This window comes from Cryptomeria japonica, chromosome 5 (assembly GCF_030272615.1).
Source record: "Cryptomeria japonica chromosome 5, Sugi_1.0, whole genome shotgun sequence".
NCBI classification, from domain to species: domain Eukaryota; kingdom Viridiplantae; phylum Streptophyta; class Pinopsida; order Cupressales; family Cupressaceae; genus Cryptomeria; species Cryptomeria japonica.
In genome coordinates this window covers 657,594,457-657,612,553 of record NC_081409.1, presented here as the reverse complement: position 1 = coordinate 657,612,553, position 18,097 = coordinate 657,594,457, and the positions used below count along the sequence as shown (strand labels likewise).

General features: G+C 38.7%; 1 protein-coding gene across 5 annotated transcripts in view; it reads right to left on the bottom strand.

Annotated features, from left to right (window-relative positions):
* Window positions 1-18,097, bottom strand: part of LOC131037266 (uncharacterized) — a 207,691-nt gene that overhangs the window by 120,680 nt on the left and 68,914 nt on the right. For all 5 annotated transcript variants that reach the window (XM_057969339.2, XM_057969337.2, XM_057969340.2 and 2 more), the window contains exons 4-5: window positions 13,942-14,007; window positions 13,481-13,630 (exon numbers count right to left, since the gene is read on the bottom strand). In XM_057969339.2, the coding sequence (XP_057825322.2) occupies window positions 13,481-13,630; window positions 13,942-14,007 (216 nt within the window). The remainder of the gene's footprint in view (window positions 1-13,480; window positions 13,631-13,941; window positions 14,008-18,097) is intronic.

The following is an 18,097-nucleotide window of genomic DNA, read 5'->3' as shown; positions in this document are numbered from 1 at the left end:
AGGCACCTCAACGTTCATCAAGTCGATCTCTCCAAGTCAATGAGCTACATGAAGACAAGAATGATGACGAAGTTGCATCTCCTCTCCGAGAAGAAGAGACATTGCCTAAAGAAATACAAGTTAGGGAGACGAGGTCTGCCATTCCAGATTGGTTAAAGGAGAGACTAACAAGGGTGATTATGATTAAGGACGAAGATAACGTGATTGATTTAGAAAGCCTTGTTGGAAATTCTCAGGAAGTGACAGAAAAGAGGAAGGCCACTAAGATGTCCAAGATGATCAGAGATGAGACAGGATCCAGGAAGTTGCAGATAGCTACACCAGCAGTGGACAAGTATGAAGGTGAAATCCTCGCAGAAGAATATGATGTTTAAACATTTGAGCTTGGTGCACTCACAGCTGAGCAAACATTGGATGAGGCAACCGATTCGTTTGAGGCACTAAAAGACAAGCTTAAGGAAGAAATGGAGAAAAATAGAAAGCTTGAGAGAGAGAGAGGTGCATGGAGAGGCTACTTTAGCCATCTTAATCAGCCTTTGAGGCGTCAGGATCCAGTAGTATCTCCTGTGCAAGCACTTCCCATTGAATTAGTTGGTGAGGTAGAGAGAGTCAAGAGTTTGGTCCAGCTTATGAGCTCTTGGATTGACAAATCCCATACAGTTGTTGTTGAATTTGCAACAAGGATGATGCAGACCATCCACTGAGCTATCCAGGTTCTTGAGATCATCCACAACCTAATGATAACTGTAGCCCCCTTTGCCCATACTAGAGATGTTATCATTCTTGTCCTGCAAGTAATCAGACAAACATCAAGGAAGATCCTAGCACAAGAGAAGATAATGGATGGAGGGTCCCATAGTTTACTCCAATGGTCAACTTTACTCCAGATGAAGGAAGTTCTTTTCGAGGACATCAGTAACAAATGCAATCAAGTTGAAGAGATTACCAATCCGATCCAGGACAAAGTGTTTGAAGTGTTATGTACTATTCTTGGCAGGAGGATCGAGGTTGAGACAGATGTGGATCTTCAAGAATTAGAAGAAAGAGTCAAGGTCATCTTTTGCAAAGATAAGAATGTTATCACAGATGAACAAAGGGATCAAATGTTTGCTACCATGCTCCTGATCGAGAAAATCAAAGAACTTGAACCTGGATGGGACGCGGCTCTTCTCAAGGCTTTCGATCAGGTCATCCACTTGGAGGAACGAATGAGGAATCTTCCCGAGATTCCAATTGCTGAGATCGAAGGAATCCTGTCTAGATTCATTTCATATGCTAAGAAAGAGCATTGGAAAGGGAATAAGGTTCTAGAAGAGAGGTTGTTAAAGATGACATGGCACCTTAATTATCATTGGTCTATGTTTCCTAGATTTTTGTGCCAAATTAAATATTTGGCTATGCATTTAATATTGTTCAATAAAAGGGGAACTTTTGTAATAAAACCCTAATTAGGGTTTAGGTGTTAGAATCTCAGTCGTTGATCTTCTTTTGATCTGGGCCGTTCATTGTAATTGAGGATGCTATATATACCCTCATTCATTTTCATTTTGTCATTAGAAAATAGAGAGATTAGAGGATTTGCAATTAGAGTTTAGAGCTTTTGGAGAAGAAAGTTATTTTGTAGCAAGATTGAGTTTTGAAGAAAGAACTTCAAGCAATTGTTGTTTATGATGGCTTTGAGATCAATAAAATATTGAAGTTATGGTGTTTTATTGCAATTCTTGTGGCTATCTTCATGGTTGTTTACTTTCTTGAATCATTCTCAGTCAAAGTAGTATTTACGTTTGAAGGACTAAGTGTTGGGCTTGATCTTTAGTGAGATTCACGTTCCAAACCACTAGCTTCTTACTAATTGTAGGAACGCCTTGTGTGGTCAACTAGGAGACTTGAATTACTTAAACCTTCAATCGTCATTGAACTTTGGATATGTGCCTTTGTCGTAGTGTCTATGATCCTTGATGAATTGAAAGATCATTTGTTACCTTAGAAGATCGCATCAATTTCAGTTGAGTTGTTATTTCATGGCAATATTGAAATTGGTAGAATCTTACCAAGTCCTGCCCACATTGAGTCATTCTTAGGATTAGATTAGAATTTATCCCCTGCAAACTCTACCTTTTGATCTTTTTTGAGAACTTGTTAGTTTAGAGAAATCTTGTTCCTGCAGCTCGGAGGACGTAAGGCCCCTTGATGAAACAGCATTCACAACGACCACTGGTGCTTATCCACACGTAGAGACCCTACATAAAAGAACATTGGAGTCACCCTGATTAATCCTTTTTTGCGACATCTTCAGCAATCAGAGGCTTTATTCAAGAGAGGATAAGGTACCCTTGGGTATTTTATTCTGTGTATGATTGTGTACAAAATACACGTCAACAGTTCCATCCGTACCAAATAATGTCACCAATTTCCAAGTTTTTGAAGATGATAAGCATATATTGGATTTTTTGACAAATACAGATATTTTCCTGAGTCAGGTTATAGATGAAGAGGAAGTCAAAGAAGCAGAATATGATTCAGATGGTATCCTAGAGTTGAAGACAAACTTCATTCCTAAGGGAATGATAGAGCTAGAAAGAATATTTGATAGAGATAAAATGAAGATTGAAAGATTGCATGACTCACGTGGAAGTGCCTGTGAAACAGTGAATTTGGGAAATGACAATGAGGTTAAGAATGTATTCATAGGGAAAACATGCACACCCAGTGAAAGGGAAGGCATATTAAAGAACATGAGAGATTTTCCCGATGTGATTGCATGGGGATATGATGATTTGAAGACATATGATACATCAATCATTACACATACTATTCCCTTGAAGCCAGACAGTAAGCCATTTAGGCAGAGACAGAGGCCAGTGAACCCTTTGCTAGAGCCCCTTTTATATCAAGAAGTGAAGAAATTGTTATCAGCAAGGATTATCTTTCCTGTGCGACACTCGACGTGGGTCGCCAATTTGGTCCCAGTTAGAAAGAAGAGTGGAGAGATAAGGCTTTGTGTTGATTTCAGGAATTTGAATAAAGCATCAGAGAAAGATAACTACCCACTTCCATCGTTGGATGAGGTTTTATAGATTCTGAATGGATCGCAGATGATGTCATTTTTGGACGGATATTCAGGATACAATCAGGTGATGGTAGAATATGAAGATAGATTAAAGACAGCCCTCACCAAAAAGTGGGGCACGTTTGCATACAGAAGGATGCCATTTGGCTTAATCAATGTTGGAGCCACGTTCCAGAGAGCTATGGACATTGCATGGTAAGGGCAAATTGACATATTCTTGCCTTAGGAAGTGATTTGAGATGTTTGAAAGTGTGGATTTTGTCTAAAGCATGAATTTCGCTCCTGACCCTTCCAAAGGGTCCAGAGTGAAATTCACCTTTTCCTCTATTTTGCTCTTTCATATGGCCAAGTTTTGGAATTTGAGGCATAGTTGAGGAGACTTGGATGCATGTTTGACTTGGGGAGGAGGTTTCAGACTACAAAGTGATGGAAATCAACCTAGAATGGAAATTTCACTCCTGACCCTTCTAAAGGGTCCAGAGCGAAATCTTCCATTTGACCTTCTATCTTGCCTAAAATGATGAATAGAGTTTGAAAGGACCTTGAAATTGATCAAGTTTGAGACAGAATTGGATAAATCAAGATTTTCGCTCCTGACCCTTCCAAAGGGTCTAGAGCGAAAATCATCATAACCCTCATTTCCTTCCTAATTTTGGCTAAGTGTTGGTCTCTAAAGCATGCATGGAAGAGTTTGACATGTTTGTTTGCCTAAGGGAATGACTAGAGGTGGAGGAAATGGAGAATTTCAGCCTAAAAAATTAAATTTCGCTCCTGACCCTTCCAAAGGGTCCAAAGCGAAATTCTTGAAAACACTCATTTTCCCCTTAGACAAGATCAGGACCTTGGTGGAGATGCAAGAAAAAAGGTCTATGTTTGCCTCCCAAAGAGGATTGGAGTTGGAAGAATCAAGAATCAAGCTCAAAACATGATTTTCGCTCCTGACCCTTCCAAAGGCTCTAGAGCGAAAATCCTTATAGCTCTTATTTTCTTCCTTGTTTTGGCTAGGCGTTGGCATGTTGGAGGGTGAATTGGTATGTTCTTGCCTTGAGAGGTAGTTGGACGCTTTGAAAGATGAAGATTTTGCCTAAATCATGAATTTCGCTCCTGACCCTTCCAAAGGGTCCAGAGCGAAATTCTTTATTAACCTTGTTTGCTTCCATGCTTGGGCTTCAAACCTTGTTCCTTAGGTGAAGAGCGATGGATTTTTGCCTTGCAATCAAGATTGGGATTGAAAAGGTGAGTGATCCAAGCCTGAACCAAGATTTTCGCTCCTGACCCTTCCAAAGGGTGCAGAGCGAAAATCTACCTAGCCCTCATTTTATTCCTTGATTGATCAAATTTTAATATCCAAGGCATGTTGAAAGGAAGAATGGACATGTTTTTGCCTTTAGGAATGTTTGAAAGTGATGAAAGGTGGAGATTTTGTCCTAGAAATGGAAATTCGCTCCTAACCCTTCCAAAGGGTCCAGCGCGAAATTTCACTAGAACCACCTTTTTTCTCAATCTTATGCCAAGCCTAGTGCAAACTAAGGTGAGTTGTGATGAGAGAAGTCCTTAGGAACGACTTCAAGTTGCTAGTGATCCATGAATTTAAAGGAATTGAGCAAATCCAAGATTTTCGTTCGTGACACTTCCAAAGGGTCTAGAGCGAAAATTCTACAATCACCTACTTTCCTTGCAAGATAAGTCAAACTTTGGGTTTTATAGGTTGGGTGAGTGTGAAGAAATGTTTTCTTGCCTTTTAGACTTGATTGAGGTTGAAAGGATGGAGGAATAAGCTCAAAACAAGATTTTCGCTCCTGACCCTTCCAAAGGGTCCAGAGCGAAAAACCCTAAAACCATCTAAATTCTCCAAAATTTGTGTGAAGTCTGGCCTACACCTAGGTGAGAAAAGCTCTTTGGATTGTCTTGGAAAGAGTTTTGATCACCAAAAATGCAAATTTTGAGCTTAAACATGAAATTCGCTCCTAACCCTTCCAAAGAGTCTAGAGCGAAATTCTAGATAGGTCTTGTCCCTGGCTAGGTTTTTGAGCGAATTTTCCTTTTCAAGGCTTTTCAGGATTAAGTAGACGTTGCCAAGTTGAGAAATGGATTCAAATGAAGCAATCTAGAGGAAACAAAGTGAAAAGAATGGAGCTAGGTATGAGAAGACAAGCAAAACATGAATTTTGCTCTTGACCCTTCCAAAGGGTCCAGAGCGAAATTCTTCAAATCCACTATTTCCTCCCTGTGTCAAGTCAGGATTTTGATTCCTAGAATGTGGTAGAGATTGGAGTGAGGTTATTGAAGCCTTGCAAGATGAGTTGAAGTGAAGGAGATGGAAAATTAAGCCTAAAAGGTGAATTTCACTCCTGACCCTTCCAGAGGGTCCAGGGCGAAATCCTCAATTTCACCTAACTTCCTCATTATAAAGGTCAAAGCATGGATCCCTAGGCTTTGGAGGAAGGAAAGCTATCATTTGTTTGCCTTGGGAGGAATTTTGGAGTAAACAAGTGATAGAATTATCCTGGAATGCAAAATTCGCTCCTGACCCTTCAAGATGGTCCAAGGCGAAATCTTTTGAAACTCCTATTTTTCACCTTGTTTGGGCCAGGCGAAGAGCTAATTGTGAGATAATGTTGAAAAAAAGTATAAATTGGCCAGGAATGCAAATTTCGCTCCTGACCCTTCCAAAGGGTCCAGGGCGAAATTCTTATAGGGCCTGTCCCTGGGAAGGATTTTGAGCAAACTTTATTTTGAGGGCTTCTTGTTGATGATTTAAGGTGGAAAATGCTATGTTGAAATGAATATGTCATATGTGTCTTTAATCATCTTTTGGTTTGTTTTCCAGATGAAAGAAGACCAGGCCAGGATGAAGACGACCTCTTCCAGTCCATCATCATCAAGAACGTTCCACAGGCAAAAGGGAAGGCTCAAGGCGCTTTGAAGCGTTGGAAGACTCAAAGCGCTTTGAAGCGTTGGAAGACTCAAGGTGTTCAAGGAATTGCCGGCTACCTCCAGAACCTTCACTTCACCACACTAACAAACCACAACATGACAAAGAAAGGCGATGCCAACATTTCAAGGAAAGGTACACCATCCATCCAGCACATCAAAGACAAAGGAAGTCAAAGCAAGGTTCCGTTGAAGAAGCAGATAGTTTCAGAAGAGTTAATTAAAAGTTAGCTTCTCAGCATCATCAAATTGAACATCAACTAAGTTACAAGTGCCAGACAAGGTGGCATCCCTATCATCATTCCTCCAGTTGGATTGGTCCACCTCGGCGTGTCCCAATTAATGTACCTAACTCATCGGAGACGACACAACCTTCGAGGCACCTACCCCTACTTCCTATTGGTCCTCACCCTTGGAATGTAATTTTCTAATTGGCTAAGGAAGTTTGTACTAACAAACCCTAATTAGGGTTTCTATCTTGTAATCCTACACATTGGTTCTAAGTCAATCAGAGTCGTTTGTTTGTAAAGGGTTCTCTATATAAAGCCCTGGTCCTCATTTGTAAAGGTTAATGGTGGGTTGATAGAGAATAGCTAGTTAATAGTTAATAGTTAATAGTTGTTGGTTAATAGAGAATAGATAGTAGTGAATAGTCAGAGAGTAGGAAATAGTTAGAGTAGAATAGAAAGAGAAGGCAAAGATTGTTGCCAAGATGTTGTTGTAAAGGACTTATAAACTTCATTGAAGAAATGGTGAATTCTATGGGTCGATTCAACAATTTGCATGGTCTCTATACTTCTCAAATTTGATTTTATGTTATTAGATGAGTGGAAGAAATGTGTATGATCGATGGTGAAATATGTATATCCATACTACTAGCAATTTGTTGATTGCAGACTTGCCTTGTGTAATCAACTGGAATCATTCAGCTTAAGCTTAACTTCAATTGTCGCTTCTTCATTGATATGCATCAGCTTGATGGTGTCCATGGTTGTAGCGGTGATCTGAACATCGTAAAGCTTTCCTCAGAAGATCGCACTAACCTTGTGGAGATGGTCCTGGGATGTCAAAGCAAGACTTAGTTAGAATTTCATCAAAGGTCATTCATTGCTCTTACATTCTTAGTATTAGAAATAGATCCTGTTTCAACCCTTCTCCTTTTTCCTTTTTTTCAAAATCTAGGACCAGTAAAATCTCACGTTCCAGCACTATCCAAAGCAAATCAGACGTTCAAGTCGTTGAATGTAAGTCCCCTTGTGATTCCAGCGAAATCACATCATACCAGGAGAAGCTTATCCACACATAGAGAACCTACACACAAGAACCTTGGAGTTGCCTCGATTGATCCTTCGCGAGATCTTCAACAGTCGGGAACCTTTGTTCAAGAGAGGATAAGGTACCTTTAGGTATTTTATTTTGTGTTTGGTCGTGTACAAAAGACACATCAACAAGTACCAATTATGAATCCAGGCCAAGCAAAGATATGGACGATGAGGAGATTAAGATGGAGTTTGAAGATCTTCTTGCGAAGACACTTCCAAAAGGCACCGGAAAATACAGAGGTAAGCTTTCCTTTGAAGTGTTTTTCCTGCAATAAGATAGGACATATAGCCATTAATTGTCTTGTTGCAATGGATGAAGGTGTTACCGATGTGGAATCTAAGGATGAAGAGAATGAGGACATAGTGTTTGTGGCTGTCAAGGAAGAGTTGTCTGACCAGAAAGCCCTTGTCTCACGTATTGACAACTTCAACGAGTGGGCCATTGATAGCGAGTGTTCTCACCATATTACCGGTGACCGGAGAAAGTTTCTGTCTCTTGAAGAATATGATGGTGGTGTTGTCCGGTTTGGTAACAATGCACCTTGCATGGTGAAAGGAAAAGGAATCCATCTCACTAAATGGAAAGAGCAGTACGGATGATGTCTACTGGGTGGAAGGCCTTAAGCACAACCTTTTGAGTGTTGCTCAGCTAAATGACAAAAGACTCATTCTGGAGTTCAAAGGTGGAGTCTGTAGAATAATTGGAAAGAGTGGTGAGCTTATTGCCACTGGTAAGCAGACCAAAGGAAACCTGTTTCAGCTGAATGCCAAGATTAGTCAATGCCTGATGGTGAAATTTGATGTCAGTTGGATATGGCATAGAAGACTCTGTCATATAAATTTTGACAATATTGTAAAGGCTAGTAAGATCAAGGCAGTAAGAGGATTGCCTTTGCTGAACAAACCGGAGAATGCTTTGTGCAAAGAATGCCAACTTGGGAAGATGTCTTCCTTAACATTCAAAGGTAAGTCCTTTTCAGCAGAGAACTTACTTGATCTAGTGCACACCGATCTGTGTGGTCTGATGAAAACTAGAAGTATTAAGGGAGATTGGTACTTCACGATTCTTACCGATGATTGCTCAAGAATGATGTGGGTCACATTCTTGAAAGACAAGTCTGAGGCATTTGGAAAGTTCAAAGCCTTTAGAGCATTGATGGAGAAGGAGAGCGGCAAAAGGATAAAATGCCTAAGAACCGATCAGGGAGGTGAATTCACTTCTGATGAATTCAATAAGTTATGTGAGGAGAACGGGATTAAGAGGCAATTGTCTGCCCCAAGGACACCACAGCAAAACAACATAGCAGAAAGAAACAACAAGACTGTAGTTGAAGCGGCCAGAACTATGTTGATCCAAGGAAATGTCGCTCACACATTTTGGAGGGAAGTGGTGAGCACTGCAGTCTATACCATGAACCAGGTACTCATTAGGAAAGGTAAAGACAAAGCCCCTTATGAGTACTGGAATGGGAGAACTCCCAATGTGAGCTATTTCAAAGTGTTCGGGAGCAAATGCTATATCAGGAGAGGTGAGCACCTAAGCAAGTTTGATGCTAAGTGATGAAGGAATATTTCTGGGATATTCCAATAAAAGCAAAACTCCCAAGTGCTACAATAGGACTCGGAAGATTATTGAGAGTATCAATGTCAGGATTGATGAATCCCCTGAGAAGCTTGATGAAACCAATAGCAAGAAAACGGAAGATGAACCGGGTTTAGCCTTCTGGGAACCGGTTAAGAAAGAAACAAGTGACAAACACTGCAAAGACCTCAGTGTTTCTGTACCGGTAGAAGCTTCAATAGGTGAAGAACAAGATGAAGCAGAAAAAGAAGAGGAAAAGAAGTTGAGCCAGCTACGGTCATTCCTAGGTATGTAAGACTGCATCATGATCCAAAGCAAATCATAGGAGACAAAGATGCAGGAATACTTAGAAGGAGAAAGGTGAAAGGAAATTCTTGCATGATTTCAAAATTTGAGCCCAAGACCGCTAGAGAGGCACTTACCGATGAAAACTAGATAAAGGCAATGGAAGAGGAGTTGGACCAGATAGAGAATAATGCAACATGGTCCTTGGTACCCAAACCGGAACACAAGAATGTCATAGGTACCAAATGGGTCTTCAGAAATAAGTTGAATGAAGAAGGCACAGTAGTAAGGAGCAAGGCGACACTTGTATGCAAGGGATATGCTCAGGAAGAAGAAGAAGACTATGGAGAAACCTTTGCCCCCGTGGCTAGACTGGAAGGTGTCCAAATGCTACTTGCATTTGCAACACTCAAGGGATTTAAGGTATACCGGATGGATGTAAAGTCTACCTTCTTGAATGGAATCCTGGAGGAAGAAGTGTATATTGAGCAACCAGATGGGTTTGCTTTGTCAGAAGATAGTGACATGGTGTGCAGATTACACAAGGCCCTGTATGTATTGAAACAGGCACCATGGGCATGGTACGAACGGTTACATTCTCATCTTGTGAAGATAGGATTTCAAAGAACAAGTGAGGACAACAACATCTACCTAGAATCTGAAGGTGATCAGATTCTAATATGTGAAGTATTTGTAGATGATATAATCTTCGATGGAGATGATGATATAAGTCATGCATTTGCAGATTAGATGAAAAAGGAGTTTGAGATGTCTTTGATTGGAGAGATAAAGTTTTACATTGGCCTACAGATTCAGCAGATGAAAGAAGGTATCTTCATTACCCAGTCTAAGTATATCAAAGAGGTATTGAAGACCTTTGGCATGGAGAGCAAACCGGTTGCAACGCCGATGGTAACCGGTTGGAACGCCGATGGTGACCGGCTACAAACTAACAAAGGATGATGATACGGCGTTGGTGGATGAGGAGTACCAGTTGATGATCGGTAAGCTGCACTATGTGGTGCACAGCAGACCGGATATTGCTCATGCAGTGGGCATAGTGGCTCGTTTTCAGAAGAGTCCAAGAGAATCCCACTTGGTAGCGGTAAACAGGATTCTTAGATATCTGAAAGGGACCTGTTTTCAGAAGAGTCCAAGAGAATCCCACTTGGTAGCGGTAAAGAGGATTCTTAGATATCTGAAAGGGACAATTGATCATGGATTGTGGTATCCATACAATGGTGAATTTGATCTCAAAGTGTTTACCGATGCAGATTGGGCAAGTAATGTGGATAACTAGAAGAGCACAACCGGTGGAGCGTTCTTCCTTGGTCGAAGACTAGTCTTGTGGATGAGCAAGAAGCAGAGCTGTATTTCCCAGTCTATAGCTGAAGCGGAGTATGTGGCAGCATTTATGAACTGCACTCAGGTAATCTAGATGAAGCATGTACTGAATGGCTTCAAAGTGACTATATCTGAATCAGTGAGTATTTTCTGTGATAATACCAGTGCAATAAATATTTCCAAAAATCCCGTATTGCATGCTAGGACCAAGCATATTGAGCTCAAGTATCATTTCTTGAGAGAAAAGGTTTAGAATAAAGAGGTGGTATTAGAACATGTTTCCAGTAAGGAGCAGCTAGTAGGCATATTCACTAGGCCCTTATCGAAGACTACATTAACCTATTTGAGAGGTGAATTAGGGGTTCTGCCCCTTCATGAAGTAAATTAAAGTTGTGTGCTCCACATCGGTCAGGTACTACCGTATCAGATCTTACAGGATTGATGTGTTGAAGGATGCTACTCCATAGAGGGAGCAGCATAGTGGAGATCAAAAGCTTGTGCCTTCACTTTGGCATTGCTGTCAAAGGGGGAGAAAATATATGATGATGAAGATATATGGGGGAGAAGATATAAGTGTGAGAAGTGATTGAGCAAGGTGCACATTGACCAGTCCAGATGGTCGTGGTGATCGTTCAAGTTGAAATGGCATATGCTATTCAGAATGGTGCAAATACTGAGCACTAATACACTGAGTATTGCCATCAATGCCAAAGGGGGAAATTGTTGGCATATGATGAAGCGGTGATAATGTATGTTGTCATTGATGTCAATAAGTGCTCAAGTAGGTGGATCGGTATGCACTGGTATGAAGATTGGAAGCGATTGTGGTCAACCAGGATGGAGTGGACCGGTGTCGGGGATCACTAAGAATGACTACCGGTTGGTAGTCTCTGTTCAACTCTAGGGTTTCCAGTTTGTCTTGTGCGGTGCAACCGATGATGTTTTGTGATGAGTTAGTTAAGAACAAGGATAAGGATCTAGATACCACGTCAGCCATGTGCACATGAAGGATTTCTTCGGGGATCTTGCACGTGAAGATCGAATGCATTGAATGTCTACCTCGGGAATGTGCATTTTTCTTAGTGGTGTGTGAAGAGCGCATGATGGGTTACTGTTTTCCAAATGCGGTGAAGAGTGGACGATGCACAATGACTTCAAATTTGTTTCAGATCGTTTTATTCTATGTAATGTATTTGACGGTCAGGATTGGACCGCTTGTAATTGTAAACCTAAAATGTTTAGGGTTTAGGGTTTATGCTATTGACCTAATTGTTGTCTATAAGGTCGATGACTTTTGTTATTGTTGTTGTTGGAAAAAGTTGTGTTTGTGTCCGCATGTTGGAGATTTGATACTTGCCAAACTAGAGTGAGGAATCTGCAGAGTGTGATTGTAGAAGAGAGGAACTGAAAAGGATCTGCCTTAGCAAGGAGTGTTGTCATCAAATCCGAGTTTTACATGTTGTCTTCTAACCATTTCAACAGAAGGTAAATCCCTTGATCGGGTAGCTTTAACAGGCTTTGTTATAAATCCTCTAACTAGGTGGCTCAAGTTCACTGAGTTATTTAAATCCTCTAGCGAGGTAACTCTTAACAGGGTTTCAACCTTTAACAGGGTATATAGCCATCCCTTAACCGGGTGATCCCTAACAGGATCAGTTCCTAACAGGAGCTTATTGTAAAGTCTTTAACCAGACTAGGCTCCTAATAGAGCAGACTTCAAAAGAGTTCACAAACAAGCTTGTGGGTATTTGTGCCTACCATGGTTTTTCCCATTCGGGTTTCCATGTGAAAAATCTATGTGTTATGGGTTGTGAGTTTTTCATGTGATGATTGTGTAATTCTGATTAAGTTAGCTATGCATGCAGTGTTAAATGGTTGTGGTATTATTGACACAACGCATGCATGATTATATTGGTGAAGTAGTCATCTAAATTTGAGATCTGTTGAATGCTACCTTAAGTATTTTTGTTTAACCGGTATTGCTATGGTTAACTATAGTGGTGAAGACAACCGATTATCTGTGTTTTGATTTGTCAAAGTGTCTGAACAAGTTTTTGTGTGTACTAATTCACCCCCCCTCTCAGTACCGGTTAGCACCTTAGTAGTTCATCATTATTCATCAAATACTTCATCTCACATATAATCAACAAGTTACCATAAACATTATAACCTAATATTTCATTGTTATACCTTCAACATATAAAAATCACTAGGAAAACATAATTATAACCATAGCTCTAATATCCCCAATCAGTCCCAAAACTATAAATCCATTATACATACGCAACCTTTCTATAAATCAACTAAGTATGCCTACCCTAATAGACAATATGCAACTAAAGCCAACATGAGTCCAAAAGATCATAGTCAAGAACTAATCATAGTCAAGAATGAACATAGACGGGGTTACCTTAGAACATAGTTTATTTCCCAAAAGAGATCACAAAGAAAACATGATTAGAAGATCCACTTATCAACTACTCGTTATAACAATAAAATAGTATCATAATGGGCCACCTCCTAATTAGCACCATCATGATATTAACACATTAAACTTAAGCACCCTCATATACATATAAGCAATCAAATATAAAACTCATAACATCACATGCATTCTCCAATGATGTGATATCACCCCTTTGCATCTAATCTACATTGATTCCCATTTCATGAATTGCTTTATCTGCATTACGAGTAGGTTTAATATCATTATACCTGCCTTATCATGCGAGGGTTAGAGGGGTATTACACTAATGCATTTAATTATTATGGATGTAAAAAAATTAGCAAGCATAAAAAGACCTTAAAAAAACTCCTACTATTATTGCATGTATGTGATAATATATAAAGCGATGAACAAAATTTACATCCAAACAACAAGATTAATCTCAAACAGATGCAAATCCACTAAAGCAGACAATAAAGGACAACATGTAAGCATGCCTTTAGAGGAACCAGTTTTGGCTCAGCCTCGTTGGGTTCTTCTTCATATTCTTCATCTACAAAGACTGTCTTTTTATGCTCTTCTCTTTTATTCACATAACTTATGAGGGGCCGAAGCTGCAAAGCTGAATGGACAGGACTCAAGTGCAACTGCAAGATAGAAATTTATTTATTGAATACATGCTTACAATGAAAATATTATGTGTCACATCTAGAATGCAAAACTTCAAGAGATCATTGATGTTTGAATTGTCGGACATAGAGAACTTTAGGTGCATAACTTTCCTGATGTTATTGCTAACTTGTTGCCTTACTACACTGAAATTAATCAGTTCAGAGCAATCTTTGAAATGGAAATAGCATTTAATCACTTCAGAGATGAAGATATATTTGATACCCATGAAAAAAAAGAAAGCAAGATGATTGTTGTGTGTCTCAAGCTTAGGTTGCCAACGATGTACCTTATTTTCTTGTAATATCCCAAGAACATAACTGGTTGAAAGCGGTGACTTCGATGAAGTTAATGTCTTCAGAAATCATGCAACAAAAACAAAAAAATGCATGTCATAGATAGTGGTTTCAACACATTTCCAGACCATAAGATTCATTAAAGCCAAACTATATATTTACATGAACTCATGCAAGGTAGTTCTAGTCACAATTCAAAATATATTCTATATATACATATGCAGGATTCCAGGTCAGTCATTTGAGTAAATAATAAAAGCAGACACGTATTGCTAATTGAGTTAATCATTCCATTTCTTTACTTCCAAAGGAACCCTTGTAGAATGAACATCACTGCTTTCCAAATCAGATCTATTCACTAGATTTATATCCTCTCTTGAATAAGGAAACTTCAAATGCTAAAGATATGATCAAATAAGGATACCACAAGGTTCCTACTGTCAAGTCTCGGCATGCAATGGATAATCTCAGTGAAATAATACAATATTGCTGGTATCTCAAAGGGACTTACACCTCTACAAAACTAAAACTTTGAAAATCTGTTATGGCGATCTAAGTGATGCTTTCCTCCTAAACTAACTTGAACTCTTCAAAAGAAAGGACAAAAGGATAAGGGTTAAAAAAAATTAAGCTAAGATCCTAAAGACGATGATGATAATGGATAGTGTTTTAGATAGACAAATTCCTTATGGAACTACTTTCTACTTAACCAAAGATAGCTCACAATTCCGTAAAAAGAGTGAAATCTTCAAAGGTAGTGAACGATTTTCATATTGTAAACATCCATCTAAATATCTAATGCTAACCCAATCCGAATGAATATATACAATCAAACTATTGCAATAAGGTTCAGACTAACCATGCAAAGTAATTTGCAATCAACAAACTACAAATGGTATGAACCAAGGAATCTATCAAATATCTTCACATTTCACCATTAAAATCAATTAACTTTAACTAAATGTTGAGAAGTAGAAACATGCAAAATATTGAAACTTCATACAAATGTTTGCCATACCTTCAATGAAATTTATGTATTTATTCCAGCATAGTCTCGACAACAATTTCTAATCTCCACCTTTTACAAATGAAAAGGACAAGCCTTATATAGACTTCTTATTACAAATCAAAGGCCCAAATTGATTCTAATCAACGGCCAAGAAAAATCAAGGAAACCCTAAATGGGTGTAAGTATACCTACTATCTCATACATTTAATGTCATCCAATGAGAATATTAGAAATCTTTCATTACATATCCTTTTAGAGAAAGGCCAATGAGAAAAAGGTAATATTGCATTTAATGCCTTCTACACATTTGTTTTTCTCTTGAAGTCAAGTTCAATGAATCTAGACACAATAATCCTTGACCTGTTATTGGTGAGGTAGGTAGGATTTCTATCCTTAATGCCACCTTAGCTCTTTGTTTCAACTCCACTTTTGCATCATCATAAAGAAGTCTTTGCATCTCCAACAATATCTCTTGACATTCAACATCATCCAGTATTTTTGACTGATTGTGACGGCTCATATTCCCAAATTGCATCATCTTCATCAGATATAATACCATTATTTATATCTCCACCAGATGAGTTTCTAACTATGATTAACTCTTTTGAAACCATCTGCTCAAGAGCGACAAGTGCAGTTTCCTCAACTTGCATGCTTCTCAAAGTATTCTTCAATTCAACTTCGGTTCCTCAAAAAGCTTTCCTTGGTCTTTTCTTTCCCATTTCATCTTCATCTTTCGCCATCCTTTCCGAGAGTATCCCTTGCATAATTCCTTAAAAGAAATAGCTTTAAATTACAATTGTGAATAAACTCCTATGTTAATTTTGGAATTCCTTCAGAGAAATGCAAGAAATTTATAATAAGAAAATGAAAGTTCATTGACTTCCACTTCTGAAGAACTAAAGAAAATTGCATGAAAACATTATTCTTCAAAAATGTTGTGAAACAAAGAAACACATTTTGGAATTTCAAAAAAATATCATTGTATCCAAAATCCCAAAATGCAATAAAATGCTTCACAAACCTTTCTCAAACCTTTATTTTCACTTTTGCACAAAATTTTCCAGAAAAAATGCATTCTAATTTTACCCCCAACAATCTGGAAATAACAACTTTAACTTGGGATTTCTGGAAATTGGTCCCAAATAATGTTGCTTCAGGTTTTAATGGTGTTTTCTCTTGTTTTTTAATCTGGAAATGCCTAAATAGTGAAAGAATTCACTCAGATCTGCATGTAAATAGCTGATATTTCTCTCAAAAATCACCTCCTTTCAGATTTCCACGTCAACCTCTTCCTATCTTGGTTCTTAAAAATCAGGTGCTTCTCTCTTTCCCATTCAATACTTGGCTTCAGATTTGATTTCTTTGCACAAAAGTGCACCTATCTGCTGTGATTCACTCCTTATCTGCTATTGAATTATTCTGATTTGAATTGTGTAATCGATTCTCTTGATCTTACATTTAAAGGCACTCAAAGGCAATTGCTTCTTCTTGGCAAGGGTTAGCTAGGTCATGTATTTACATTGTTTTTTTTAATTTGTAATGTCCCCTTTTTAGCTCGTTCCTGTCTTGATCGTTTAGCCTATTATTTTGGCCCTCATAGGCTAAAGCAGAGGGTTACAGGGTCCTGGTGGGCAGTTGGCAGAGTGTTATCTTCTTCGAAGCTCAGTTTGGTTTGGATTTGGCCTTCGTTTGGCTCAGTTTCTCATACTTACTATTTATAGTAAGCCATGGGGTGATTGAGATGGAACCTTACTATTTTTAGTAAGGCAATCGGATGCACAATGGATGCAATGGATGACTCCCTGGTTCAGACGAAATTGAGAAATAATGAGTATTCATGGAGTTATGATATTTTAATTATCACTAAAGTAATACTTTATTAATAATTATTCATTAATGGCACATTATAAAATAAGGTTATAATTGCAATTTAATGAAGGGGTCAATTCATCATTAAAATGGGGCCATGTTTTTTAATAATTATTGAGCACCTAGCCAAGGAGGAAATTAAATGACATAAAGTGCAAATATAAAATTATATTATTAATGATTTATTAGAAGATTCTAGATGGCTGACTTCAAGAGGGGGAAATAGTATAAATAAAAGGGGAGGGGCTACGCTTCTATTCATTCGGTAATTGACACTGGCATTTGATGAGTCTTTGTGGAGCCAAGGGTTTCTGCAGGCTGTCTACTTGGTCTTTGGTAGCAGAAAATCCCATAGATTAGCATAACTAAGGTGGTGAGATATCCTCCAAAGGGTTGCAGATTGGAAAGGATATTTCAGTCCTTTCATTGGTGATTAAAATTTGTGGCCGGCCAAGGGCCAATTTTTGCTAAGTTCAATTGGAAGTTCTTTGGAGACAATCTTTGGAGACAATTTGTGCTTGGAATCTTCATCGATTTTTTTATCTAGGAATCGATTTGCATCTCACATATTCTGATTTTTGAATCTCAGTCATTACCAGTCATCATAGCAACTTCAGGCAGACCATGATTTTACTCATAGAGGCCCATATGTGCATCGATTTCTCTTCCCAGTTGGAGAGCTCCATTTGTGAGGGCATTGTAATGATATTTGGTGCCTAAACGGAGACTTGAAGGCTGTGCATAATTTTATTCTACATCAGGACAGGGGTGGCTGGGAGAGGGCATCATCGTTGGCTAAGAAGGAACCCATTTCATTAGATATTGATTACTTCTTCATCTTCAACATAGGGCTCTACTATAATCAAGTTCCTCTTGTAATTTTCAGTTGTTTGCATTATCAATTTAGTCACTTAATGTTGCTGATGTAGGTGGACTTCCTGTTGATGTGTATTTTGTACACAACCAAACACAGAATAAAATACCCAAAGGTACCTTATCCTCTCTTGATTAAAGTCTCCGAATGCTGAAGATGTCACGAAAAGGATCAATCAGGATGACTTCAAGGTTCTTTTTGTAGGATCTCTACGTGTGGATAAGCACCAGTGGTTGTTGTGTTTGCTGTTTCTTCAAGGGGCCTTACGCACTTTCAGAGAAAGCTTGTCCGTATTACTTTCTTTCAAATGAGGGAAGGGAACAGGATTTTCCTAACACTAACAGATTTTCAAAAAATGTCAAAAGATAAGGGTTTCGGGGAATAGAGACTTAAA